The 14225-nt window shown below is 37.1% G+C and overlaps 1 protein-coding gene across 1 annotated transcript in view; it reads right to left on the bottom strand.

Annotated features, from left to right (window-relative positions):
• Positions 1–14225, bottom strand: part of LOC131828777 (bifunctional heparan sulfate N-deacetylase/N-sulfotransferase 4) — a 246817-nt gene that overhangs the window by 15766 nt on the left and 216826 nt on the right. The window contains exons 7-8 of the mRNA XM_059169785.1: positions 7182–7278; positions 1244–1367 (exon numbers count right to left, since the gene is read on the bottom strand). Of these exons, the coding sequence (XP_059025768.1) occupies positions 1244–1367; positions 7182–7278 (221 nt within the window). The remainder of the gene's footprint in view (positions 1–1243; positions 1368–7181; positions 7279–14225) is intronic.

Genomic DNA, 14225 nt, shown 5'->3' with positions numbered 1-14225 from the left:
CTGTGTGTAGATTATGGAATCAATATGTTCGGAGGTTAACTCGGTGCAAGGCTTTAATTATGTGTGTAATCCTCCGTACAGCTCATCACTTCTCTAACCCTCAAATGTTCTAGAAATAAATAATGAGAGCAATTAAGAATTCATATAAGACACTTATTTTCCTCTTTGACATTTGTTATTATGTTTCCCAAATGTGAAGTGGTGAAAAGTCTCATCTATATTCCTGCTTAACAATTTGTGTTCCATTTGAGCTCACAGATAAGAGAAAATTGCTGTTCTGCTTTTAGTAACTTGCATGCACTTCCAAAATTCATTTCGTCTTTTTAAAGTAAGGTAGAATAAGAATATCTTAGGTGCAGAGCGGGCACCTCTCTACATGTGATAGGAAGCCAGATCTGCCCACTGGCATTGCCTCTCCCCTACTCTAACTCTAATCTAACAGAACAGGCCTCTTGTATAAGGACAGGTTCATAGGTGGTGTTGACATAAAGTTACAGACTACAGACATATGCGTTTAGGGAAATTTTCCTTGGAGGAGATTTGCCTTATATAACTGGAAGCTGGAGTCAGAGCAATATTTTCTTAGAAAATTGGAATAAAGCTAGAAAAATCTCCAAAGTAAAGGCCAGTTTTAATATCAGGTTTATTCTATTTCAGTTTAGGGAAAATATTGTGACTTTTAAATTTTTCATAATTTATTAAATACAAAGTAATATTCCTTTTATGCATGTGCATGGCCGACATTAATACGGTTTTGGAAATGCTGTTATTATTTGAATGATAAATATCAGCTCATATTATAACATTTTATAGTCTATGTAGTTAATGAAGATACATGTCACAGAGTATAAAATAACTTATTTATTTGTTTCCTCAAGCATCATTTGTGAAGACAAATTATGCAGTTAAAACAATTCTAGGCACAATAAAATAATAATATGCTTAAGAAGAATTTTAAATATCCTTATGAATAATTCTGACAAAAATATTCCATAATCTTCTTTATTCAATCATATATAATTTACCAGAAAAATATTATCATTATTGCACAGTCCAAATCAAATTATAGGCAATACTGATTAAACATATCATTGTTATAAATTAATTTCTAATTCACTATGGTAGAGTTGAGCATAACAAATTTATGCTGTAATTATGTAGATGCCACACATACATCTATAATTGCTCCGCTGTGATTGAGCATGTGTTAATAGTGGTCTTTATTTTTTGTTATTTTCCTTACCAATCAATGCCCTTGTGGTAGTTGTTGCCATTAAAGAACTGAACTTCTTCAAATGTTTTGGGACTGGGAAGATTGCTGATGATGGAAGGGTGCATAAGAAGGAATAAATAAAGTGCAGTTGTTCCTATAGCAAAAAAGGAGGCAAAGGGTTATATATGAAAATGAAAGAAGAGACAAATGCTACTTTAGCAAAATTTTTGCTTAAAAAGTAATATCCAGAAGACCAATTTTTTTTCTGGTGTTAAAATGATTTCCTGAAGGGGCACCTGGGTTGCTCAGTTGATTAAGCATCTGCCTTCAGCTCAGGTCATGATTCCAGGGGTCCTGGGATCCAGTCCCATGTCGGGCTTCCTGCTCAGCAGGGAGTCTGCTTCTCCCTCTCCCTCTGTACTTCCCCTCCTGCTAATTCTCTCTCTCTCTGTGTTTCAAATAAATAAAACCTTTAAGAAAATGATTTCCTTTGGGGTGCCTGGGTGGCTCAGTGGTTAAGCCGCTGCCTTCGGCTCAGGTCATGATCTCAGGGTCCTGGGATCGAGTCCCGCATCCGGCTCTCTGCTCAGCAGGGAGCCTACTTCCCTCTATCTCTCTCTCTCTGTCTGCCTCTCCGTCTACTTGTGATCTCTCTCTCTCAAATAAATAAAATCTTAAAAAAAATAGGAAATGCAAATTAAAAAAAAAAAGAAAATGATTTCCTTAAAATCAATTAGGTGCATTTTCATGTGACAACAATCTAAGTATTCTTTTATTGGTCTTCATGATTCTATTTACCTAAACATCTGATTTAATATTAGTACATAGGCAAAGTGAGGCAGACTGATGATACAGCTACTTTTTTCGTCAATGTATTTTTTTTTTCATTTTTTTTGTTTGATATGCAGTAACTGTTCTATTTATAGAATGACACAGTGTTTCTGCTTTAAATTGTTTTGAGGTAAAAAGTCAGTTTGAAGAAAAAATATAAACTAAGATACCACAGGAAATGTATAACATACAAAAAATGCAAGAAACACATAGATGGTTGTACATAGATATGCAAACACTGGGCATCTGAAAACTGTGCTTTAAGCTGGGAGAGGATTTCAGAAACTGTGGTTTAGTTTCCCTCCTGGAGTCAGGTGAGTGGCTGAAACATCAAGGGCATCTAGCACAATCCCTGAACCTCGTGGATCTCCATTAACAGTCTATTCAAATCCATTAAATTAAATCAAACTATTTAACACATGCTGACTGGTGCTACTCTGTGTAAGTCCCTGGGGATAACTTTTCTTTTTTTCCCCCTGGTGAGAACTCTTGAGAAGAAAAACTCACTTGCTGGCCTTGATCAACTTAAAGTGTATGTATGGACTTGGGTCAAGTAATCAGGTAATTGCAACCTAGTGAGACAGTTTCCATAGTGAGAGAAGGCGAGAGTGTTTTTCTAATAAATGAGAGAATAGGTGACTTAGACTTGAGGAGTCAGTGAAAGTTTCCAAGAGGAAGTGTTTTCTCGGCTTGCACCTTAAAAAGGTGAGTGTTCCCTGTAAGGTTTTATGAAGAGGGGAGAAATCTGGAAAGACAGACACTTGAATGTCCTCTAACCTGGCAAAATGGGGCAGTCTGATCTGATAATGGAGGCACTGGGCTGGACAGACAAACTGGCTGATAGAACCCGTGGAGCGTCCACATCACAGAAGGCTCAGATGCAATCTCTGACCCTTGTCTCCATTTGAGTTGGGCCATAGACTGAGTGCCATGGCAGCAAGAATTGTGAAGTGACTGCATTTTCATAGTTCTCATAAACCAACATTTCCCTTCTGGAAAGGATGATCCCTTTTGGAACACGTTGGACCGGGGAGTGTCAGTTGGATTTCCCATCCCTAGCATAGCTGGAGGTGAGCCACACAGGTAGGTTGGCAGGACAGTTAGGATTGCAGCCCGGGATCCAGAAGCTCAGCAGCTCATCAGAGAATTGGCATTTTATCCTAACATATCTTAAGCGTATAGGAGCAAAGGCTACTGTGCTGTAAGTATAAATGAGATGGCCACCTGATGAGACCCTCACAGCTTTACATGACCACCTGCCTGAATAGGAGCATGAGTAGCTAAAGGAAGTGATAACAGATCTAAGGGGACCACCACCTTGCGGGGAAGAAAGGTGAAGGAATCCAGGATAGGTGGATTCTGGTGAAATGGGAGAGTAAAAATTGATAAATGCCCTTAAATATTTAATTACTAATTAAAACAACTTTTCATGATTTTCTTTTTAAAATATTTATTTGTTTAATTTTAGAGAGAAATAGAGCATGAGCGAGCACAGGAGTGGGGCAGAAGAAGAGTGAGAGAGAGAATCTCAAGCAGATTCCCCTCTGAGTGCAGAGCCCACCCAGGGCTCCATCTTATGACCCTAAGATCATGACCTGAGCCAAAACTAAGAGTCAGATGCTTAACTGACTGAGCCACCCAGGCATTCCAAAATAAGATGAACAAAAATGGAGATGCCTGGGTAGCTCAGCCTGTCAAACATCTGCCTTCAGCTCAGTTCATGATCTGGGAGTCCCAGGATCAAGCCCCACATTGGGCTCATAGGTCAGCAGGGAGTCTACTTCTCCCTCTACCCCTCACCCCACATGTGTTCTCTCTCTCTCTCTCTGTCTCCAAAATAAATAAATAAAATCTTGAAAAAATAAAATAAATTTAACAAAATGAAATCAAATCATTAAATTCAATTTAAAAATGAAAGGAGTCAGAACTGGCTGGGAACTGAATTAGAGGCCCAAAGGACCAGGCAGAACTGTCTAAACACATTGAAAAACACAGACATAAAATCATGAGGGGTGATGGAGTCCTCAAGAACTGATGTGAAATGCTCTTGAAAATAACAAGAGTTCAAAAAGGAGAAATTATGAGAGGAGGAAAAAAATGTTCCAGGGAGAAGAAATAAACTCGAGTATTACGGAGTAGTGTCTGGAAGAGAACAGGGAATTCAGAAGGGTTCTCTCTAGATACGTTTTAGGAAGGAACCTACATAAAGATGTTTAAATGATGATAAGAATGGCGTGTGTGTGTGTAAGTGCATGTGTGCACATGTGTGTGAGAGAGAGAGATTTGAGACACACGAGAGAGCTGAGAATATTGTAGTTTAATGTCTGTGAGATGTTGAGACTGGATGGATCCAGGGTACAGATAAAGGACTATTTTTTAATTATTGCTGATCATGGCAAAATAAATATTTTATAATCTCACTCAGTAACACATACAAATGTTTAATCACCCTGATGGTCATGGAATTGTACCAGATCTACCCTGAATTACATGAAGTCAAAGTTTTATGTTCTGAGCCACAGCACCTTCATGCCACCAGGAGCAGGAGGAGCTTTGAGCCATAGGAAGGAGAAAGGACTGGAAGGAAGGAGAAAGTCTTTTCAACTGGAGAGAATAGGTATGCGGCTTGATATTCATATAATCAGTCACAGAACGTGGGTCCGCTGCTCAAAAATGTGTATTTATCTTATTAAATACACAATAATTAATAAATAATTCTCTTAATAAATATCTTAATAAATAAATTTATCTTTTCATCTATTACTGATATTTGTTTTTATCCAATGTCTTTGATATAAATATTTAATAGAGGAAATAAAAAAGACCTCCTCCTGGTAGTACTGTCAGAGAAAATGCACTCTATTTTATAAACAATCAATTTTGTTTTTAGTTTTAACAGATTAAGCCAATCAAATCATGAGAAAATAATATTGACAGTGGGAACACCAATTTTCTGAGACAGGTAAGGCCAACAAGTTATGCTTTTAGAATTATTGTGGGGCGCTTGGGTGGCTCAGTCAGTCAAGCATCTGCCTTTAGCTTAGGTCCTGATCTGAGGTCCTGGGATCAAGTTCCACAGCGGGCTCCCTGCTCAGTGGGGAGTCTGCTTCTTCCTCTGATCCTTGTCCCCACCTCATGCTCTCTCTCAAATAAATAGATAAAATCTTAAAAAAAAAAAAAAAAGAATTATTGTGCTCAATTTAACCCTTTTGGAAAGCTGCTCCTAGTCTGGTAATATCTTTGACCCAGAATCACAAAGGATACCTATCTGTCCAAAGGATCCTAGTAGGACTAAGATTTAATCTTTGAGTGTCATAAACCCAGGCCTACCCTGCCCTTTGCCTGTTCTCATTCACTGTCCCACTATCAGCTGACAGGAATTCTGGCAGGATTCAGCAATGGAGAAGTGGGACATCAGTTCCTTCCATTCACACCTCACAACGATTCAGAAAATAGGGCTTTGAGGACTACTTTTACATTATAACTCATGTTTATGGCAAGGGATGTGCAGGCCATGTTTAAGTTGTTTAAAGACAGCTTTGCATTGAAGAGCAGATTCTTAGCATTGCTGTATCCAGGAAATTTATAGCTCTGAGAGCAGTGGGAATTTTGCCAACTAAAGCAATAAAGAGAACAAAAGAAGACTTTAGACTTCTATGATGGAACAGATTTAAGAATTATCACAACCATTTTCACATTAGAGTAGCATTTTCACAGCATATAAAATAATATTGTCATCCAATTCCTTTATTTTAACTTGTTTGTTTGTTTTCAGCAGCCAAAAACTGCTGAAAGCTCGGTTATTTCCATACTGGTAGGTCAAATATTAAAAATCTAAAGGTGTAAGTTATTGTCTTTATAAATACAAAAAACAAGGAGGAAAATTAGATTTATACTTAGTAACCTGTAGTTTTCTAACAGAACTAAGAAGTAACAATATTCAATGACAAATGACAAAAGATATATCTTTAAATTAAAATTTTAGTATAATTTTACAACACAACAATGTTTTATTTCTCTATCAGTCTTTCCAAAGTTAGCAATGCTATAAAGGAGTTGGTAGAAAATTAATGCACATTTTAAACAACAACAACACAAGTGATATATCTGAAAATACATGGTGATTTTTTTCCCTTCCCTGTACATGTGTAACTTACTGTTGTAATACAATTTATATTCCTGGAGGAAGAAAAGATTTCAACAACCAATATCTAATAGTCTGGAAATTTTACCCACAACCTTTAAAATGATCTACTTGCTTGTATTACAAATATCTTCATCTGGGCCAGGCTTATTTATTGTGAGTGTTTGTTTTGTGTTATGGTTTGTGCACTCACTGATGAAAATGCTTCTAGTAAAAGTAGTGAATTCAAAATACAGCAACTCAATAAAAACTTTAATTAATCAGGACATGAGCAAAGTGTATAAAACTGTCACATGCTGAAGAAAGTATAAAATATTCTAATTGAAAGTGTCATCTCATTGGTGAAATACTTTCACTCTCTTTTACAGCAGTCTTATACACTTGTCCTTCAGCATTAGTGAAAATACTGAGGGAAAAATGCCTGATGAACCTCAGGTGTATCAGATAATAAGTCCAAACCATATTTATACTTAATAATTATTTTTAAAAAACAAATCACACATGTAGAATGTTTGAAGGTAATAATGGCAGTGGATCTGAAAAAATCAATTTGAGGTTGATATACACAGTGTGAAATAGTTTATATCAAGCCAAGTCCTTTCTTTATAACTTAATTTAGGAGATAATTAGGCACAGCTATAAAAAATAGGGATTAAAAGTCAAATACTGCAACTGTCGTATATTAACACAAAGTTGTAAAAAATCTGACATCTGTTGAAAAAAATTTGACATCTGTTGAATAGCTTTAAAATCTGTAGTTAAAATTTAGTCCTTAAGTCTAATTAATAGACACCATTAGAGTCGCTTTGAGGATCATAGCATAAAGACCCATAGGCATGAAGAACAATTCAAATAATGAACTTGGATAGATGTCTAGATATTTCACAAAGCGAGATCTAATCCAATTTTCCTGTATGACATTATGTTTCATGACAAAAAGAAGAGAAAAAAGAAAAAAAAAAAGAATCAGACAGCATACTTGGGTATTCCTACCTGTTTTTTGTGGTCCAATGACAAGGAATTTTGGCAAGTGGTCACAAGTTTTCTCTCTGGACCAAATGTCTTTGTGCCGTTTATCATCACATGGATTCTGCAAGAAAGAAGAATAATAAATCGTACTGTGTAATGAACCTCTGGCTGTGTAATGGACAAATTGTCCGAAGGACTGGCTTAAATTCTTGCCTGATATCCTTGTACTAGCATTAGACCCTGTTCTGGTTCTGGTTCTCTGGTTCCAAACTGTTTTCTTATCAAATGGCATCTTCTTTTCTTTCCTAGCTCCAAGGCTAGGGCTCAGCTTCAGGCTGATCTTGTTGTCATCCTTTTCTGAAACTTGGCTAGGTTCTAACTGCTGAGATTCCACTCCATCTCTGGATTTAGAGTTCACATCTGTGTATCTGAGCCTTCACTTGTCTTAACCTTGTTTTACCATGGTTTCTCAGATTTCTGTGCTCTGCCCTAATTTTTCCTATTTCTTTTGCCCCAGAGGGCAAGGGGCCATCCTTGAACTCTAGAGTTGGCCAAGTTTTCTTTTCTTTTTCACACTATGTGCTGTTCTGTGCTGATCCAGCAGATCCTAATGTTTGTCTGTACCCTATAAGCTGATGGCAGGTAGATCAACATTTCAAGCCTATACCTCCCTCCTGAGCTCTTAACCTGTATTTTAAATTGTATAATTGCTGTATAGATGTGGTGAAGAAATGCCAGACCCAACATACCCACAGGTCCAATCTTTTTTTTTTTTTTAAAGATTTTATTTATTTATTTGACAGAGAGAGATCACAAGTAGGCAGAGAGGCAGGCAGAGAGAGAGAGAGAAAGGAGGAAGCAGGCTCCCTGCTGAGCAGAGAGCCCGATGCGGGACTCGATCCCAGGACCCTGAGATCATGACCTGAGCCGAAGGCAGCGGCCTAACCCACTGAGCCTCCCAGGTGCGCCCCCACAGGTCCAATCTTATCTCCATCTCAACCTTTTCCTGTTCCATTCTCCTTCCATTTTGTTTGAATGACCCACATTTATTATCTAAATTATGACACTTTTGAGAATTAAAAGGGCCATTAAATGAAAATAATATAATTTTTAAAACATTTATTGACTGATAAATTGGTTTTATTGTAGTTAACACAAATAATATATTAAAATCATTTCCACAGTCAAAATTCTGTCTCAAACCATATGTTAGGCATTAAAACAATTATAATTTTATATTTATTATCCAAATATGAAAAATGACATAAGATAACTAATCATTTATGGTTCATATTTATGTACTTTAATCAGTCCTTTAGCCATATCTTTTGCTAATACTATGTCAGCAAAGTTCTATTAAAGAATGATTATTTTGGGGACACCTGGGTGGTTCAGTTGCTGAGTCTGCCTTCAGCTTAGGTCATGATCTCAGGGTTCTGGGACCAAGGCCTGCATCAGGCTTCCTGCCCAGCAAGAGTCCTGCTTCTCCCTCTCCCACTCCTCCTGCTTGTGTTCTCTCTCTCCCCATCTCTCCTTCAAACAGATAAATAAAATCTTTAAAGAAAAGAATGATTGTTCTCAGCATGATCCTATCATGATTTACTTTTTCATAAAATTGCCTGCAATCCTTTTCAAAGTTCCATTCATGATTATTAATAAATTTGAAAATATTGATACTTTCCATGGACTCTTCTCTATAGACAACTACATTCTTAACTGGGGAAATATTTTCTTTGTAGAGTGGAAGTAAGCAAGAGTAAATTCTGTTAAAGAAAATGTGTTTCTGTCATTTACAATTCTAACTTTTTTCCATGTTAAAATGCCTAAATATTAGAGACCAAATATTTCCATTATTTTCCATTTAGAGTATCTTTCTTTGATGAATATTTGTCTAAATAAAACTTGTTAGATAAGTTGCCTTTAATTATGACACTTTTGACCATTTTTCCAAATGCAAGTGCTGCAAAATCATGGACTTCTCAAAATTACATTCAGCACAGAATATAAATTTATCTAATTAAAAATAGGAGATCCATCAAGAAATGCTTACCACCGTTGAACTTCTAAATTTCAATTAAAGAATGCCAAATTAAACCCCGTAGTTCATTTGAATTCTCATTATTTAATTTGTTTAGTCTCCTCCCTTCTTGCTTTGAAGCATTTTTTTTTAAGATGACAAAAAGCACTGAAGGAAGAGAAAAGTATTATTTAAATATATTTTTCTCAAAATAATATTATAATATTTTCTCAAAAATAATATTCAAGAGGCACTTGGGTGGCTCAGTGGGTTAAAGCCTCTGGCTTCAGCTCAGGTCACGATCTCAGGGTCCTGGGATCGAGCCCCACATTGGGCTCTCTGCTTGGCCACTCCTCCCTCTCTGCCTGCCACTCTGTCTACTTGTGATCTCTGTCTGTCAAATAAATAAATAAAATCTTAAAAAAATAATATTAAAAACTGCTTGTTCTCAAGGTCATTATATAGACTGAAAGGGCCTAGCTCATCTTGACATTCTATAGAACTTAATATTTGTCTACTATACTAATGATACGATGTTAATTGTACCCAAAAGGTAACAAATGCCAAGTATTCTATCTGCTGTGGAAAGACACATGCATTCCAGAGGGTGGAAGAAAAGCCAGCAAAGTTTCAGGAGTCTATCACCTTTGGCGATTTTTCAAGGCCCAGTGGTTTGGAGCATACCCAGACATCCCAATCAAGGTAAAGGGTCTGTTTTTGTTCTTTGTGACTTCTATTACTAAGAAAGAAGCCCAGGGCTTGATAGGCCTCTTTGGTTTAGGAAGCAGCATTTTATTGCACTAGGGAGTACTGCTCAGAGTCATTGACAGAATGGTGCAGAAAGTGCTAGTTTTGGGTAGAACCCAGAACAAGAAAGAGTCCTGCAAGAGATAAGACTGAGGTACAAGCAGCCCTCCCCTTTGGCTCATACATCTGGGCAGGCCTATGGTACTCTGGCACCTATGGTATAAAAGGATGCCAAATAGAGTTTTGGTCAAGCCCTAGAGGAGAATTACAAAATACACACCCAAGGTTCTGCAAAAGGGTGTGCCACCTGCAGCTGGTCATTTAAACTGGTATCGACTCCTGGTATGCTACAGGACCCTAGAAGAGATAGTGTTTGTCATGAATTTTCAAAGTGATTGTGTGGTCATAAGTAGCCACTATAAGCTGAGTATTGGGTTGTACCCAGTAGCAAATCATTGTAAGATGGGAGTGGTATGTCTGGAATTTATCTCAAGCTGACACAAAGGCTACAAGTAAGCTTATAAATAAGTGGCCCACACGTTTATGTCACCTATCACTGTTCCACCAATGTCTCTACATCAGCTCATTCCTAGAGTTTCATGGAAGGCTCCCTATAATCTGTTGATAAAGAGGAAGAAACTCAAGCTTGGTTTGTGGTTAGGTTGGTATATGTTGGCAGAGGTCTAAGGTTGACTGCTATTGCACTATAGACCCACTCAGAGAGGTTCCTAAAAACCAGTGGGTATGGAAAAACTTCCAATTAAGAGAGTTCTGGGCAACATTCCTGGTCATTACTTTTTTGTGGATGATAATAGGGCAACGTAAAAATATAACAGGTGAATAGGTAGTGGTGAAGTCATTAGCCAAGGGTCTTAAAGGAACATCATGGGAATATTAGAGTTAATAAGTTCTAGGAAAAAGGCATGTGGATGGACCCATGATAGCAATCAAAAAGTGTGAGGAACTTGTACTACACATTAATGTACACCAGAGGATATTCAATGTGGAAGTGCTAAACAACCAAGAGGACAGAATGACTCAGCCAGTTCTCAATATTCCCACATGTCGCTTAGCCTCTGTCCTTGGCCAACCCATTGCAGAGTAATGCAGTAGCCCTGATAGCAAGATGGAAGCCATTCATGGGCATCCTTCTCCTAAATCTGCTCTAGTTATAGCCGCTGTTGAATATCTGACTTGTCAGTAACAGAGACCAGTTCTAAATCCCCCAAATAGCACTGTCCTATCACTTTGTAGAAAATTGATTATATTGGACATTTCCATTTTGAAAAGGGCCGTGATTTATCCTTACTCCCACTCACATATTCAGAGTATGGATCTGCCTTCTCTACTCGCATAAGCTGTTTCCTCTTTTCTTTCCTGTTTCGCTTTTTCCTTTATAGGTTTTTCTTGAGAGCATCTCCTCAATAAATCACTTGGAACTAAATTTCTTATCTCAGATTTGATCCTAATGCATTTTCCATCCCCAGCTTCCATTGGAACAAGAGTGGAGTGCAATATAAAAAGACCAATAATATATAAAGACAATTGTTTTATGTGAGAATTTGCTTTGGAAAAAGTTAGGCTATACGTCTTGGGTTTTTCTGTGAATTCGTCTGTAGAAACTGTGATGAAATGAGTTAATAACAAGCAATAAGCTTCACATTTTTCATTTACTTTGCATAATAATTGAAATTTTATTTATTTTTACCAGTGTTTTTATTTTCTGCCATCATTTGATTTAGTATTCAACCTCAAATACTCAATGGTCTAGCTTCAGTTTAACTCTCTAGCCATAATTTTCATTTTGACAGAGAAGGGTGAACTATCTAGTCTCCTTCTCTTCCTTCAGTTATAGAATATTCTCTATTTTGCATAGCCTGTAAGTTTCCAGCTAGAGACTATATTTCACTGTCTCTTTTGAATCAAACTTTCTTCTTATGAATCATTTCAGTCCAAAGGAAAGAAAGCCAAAATGATGTTAAGTTTCTTAAGGATAAAGACACTCTCCCTGGATTTCCCCTTTCCTACTGCCTGCTAGTTGTAAAATGGCTACAATTACAGCATGTGCCTTGGACTCAGAGACGTTTAACAGCTACCAACCTGAGGCCCTGGGTGACCATGTAGAAGAGAGCTGTCTAACTCTCCTAAATGGCCTGCCCATTTTTAGACAGTTGTATGAATGAGAAATAGATATCTATTTTATTTAGTCAATTTACTGTTTGGAATGTCATCTTTATGCAACATTGCCTACACTCTAACTCGATGTGTTTCAAAACACTCGTCTGTGAGAAGGTAAGGAACTTGTGTCAGCAAGGAACAAGTCAAACTATCACTCTTCGCAGATGATATCATACTATATGTGGAAAACCCAAAAGACTCCACTCCAAAACTGCTAGAACTTGTACAGAAATTCAGTAAAGTGTCATGATATAAAATCAATGCACAAAAATCAGTTGCATTTCTCTACACCAACAACAAGACAGAAGAAAGAGAAATTAAGGAGTCAATCCCACTTACAATTGTGTCAGAATGTGAATTACTGAACTGCTTACTTCAATAAGCATATACTGCTATAAGAAAAAAAAAAAAAATTCCAGCTGAAGCAGCCAGGGTGCTTAGTGATATAGTTGGTTTATATGTTGGCACAAGCTTCCTATCTCATGGCAAATCAACAATAAACAATTCAAGCCCATCTGTGGACCACACTTTGAGTAGTACTGTTCTGAAGTAACAATTCCTAACACCATACACAAAAATTAACAATATGGATTAAGACACTGAACGTGAGCCCTGAAACCACAAAATTCCTAGAAGGAAAGAGATAATAATCTCTTTGGCCTTAGCAATACTTTTCTAGATATGTCTTCTCAGACAAGGGAAACAAAAGCAAAAATCAGTAGGACTACACCAAAATAAAAAAAAAAACTTCTGCATAACAAAGGAGACCATCAACAAAATGAAAAGGCAATCTACTGAATGGGAGAAGATATATGCAAATAAAATATATGGTTATGAATTTATATTCAAAATAGGTAAGGAACTTATACAACTCAACACCAGAAAAAAAAATCTGATTAAAAAATGAGCAGAGGGTCTAAACAGATATTTTTTCCAAAGAAGATCCATAGGTGGCCAATGGACACATGAAAAAGTATTCAAGATTACTCATCATCAGGGAAATGTAAATCAAGCCACAATGAGATATCACCTTACATGTGTCAGAATGACTAGAATCAAAGACAAGAATTAACAAGTGTGGGTGAGGATATGCAGAAAAAAGAACCCTTAGGCACTGTTGGCAGGAATGTAAATTGGTCCAGCCACTGTGGAAAACAGTATAGAGGGGCCTCAAAAAAGTAAGAATAGAGATACTGTGTGATCCAATAACTTCACCACTGGGTATTTACCCAAAGAAAACAAAAACGCTGATTTGAAAAGATATATGCACTTCTATTTTTTTAAAAGAGATTTTAAAATTTATTTATTTGACAGACAGAGATCACAAGTTGGCAGAGAAGCAGGCAGAGAGAGGAGAGGAACCAGGCTCCCCACTGAGCAGAGAACCCGATGTGGGCTTGATCCCAGGATTCTGGGATCATGACCTGAGCCGAAGGCAGAGGCTTTAACCCACTGAGCCACCCAGGCGCCCTATGCACTTCTATGTTTATTGCAGCTTTGTTTACAATAGCCAGGATATGGAAGTAACCTAAGTGTCCCTTGATAGATGAACAGGTAGAGAATATGTGGCATATACATACAATGGAATATTACTCAGCCATAAGAAAGAATGAGATCTTGACATTTGTGACAACATGAATAGACCAAGAGGGTATTGTGCTAAGTGAAGTGAAATAGACAAGTACTGTATGATTTTGCTTGTATGTGGAATCTAAAAAATAAAATGAACAAACAAACAGAAAAACAGAAACATACCCATAAATGCAGAGAACCAACAGATGATTAACAGAGGGGAGAGCATTGGCATAGTGGGAAAAATGTGTGAAGGGAAGTAGGAAGTAGAGTCTTGCAGGGACGGAACGACTAAATCACAGGAATAAAAGAGTCAGCATAAGGAATATAGTCAATGGTATTGTAACAGAGTATGACAGTAGCTACCCTTATGATGAGCTTAGCATAATGTATAGACTTGTGGACTCACTATGTTGTATACCAGAAATTAATGTAACATTGTGTCCACTATACTTCAATTAAAAAGACAAAAAATTTCCAAAACCAACCAAATGTTTCAGTTATACTGTATTCACTTTTATAGATATATTCATGTCTGCACCTGATTCTTCGAA

This window comes from Mustela lutreola, chromosome 1, assembly GCF_030435805.1.
Source record: "Mustela lutreola isolate mMusLut2 chromosome 1, mMusLut2.pri, whole genome shotgun sequence".
Classification (NCBI taxonomy): domain Eukaryota; kingdom Metazoa; phylum Chordata; class Mammalia; order Carnivora; family Mustelidae; genus Mustela; species Mustela lutreola.
This window is presented reverse-complemented; position numbering and strand designations above follow the sequence as displayed.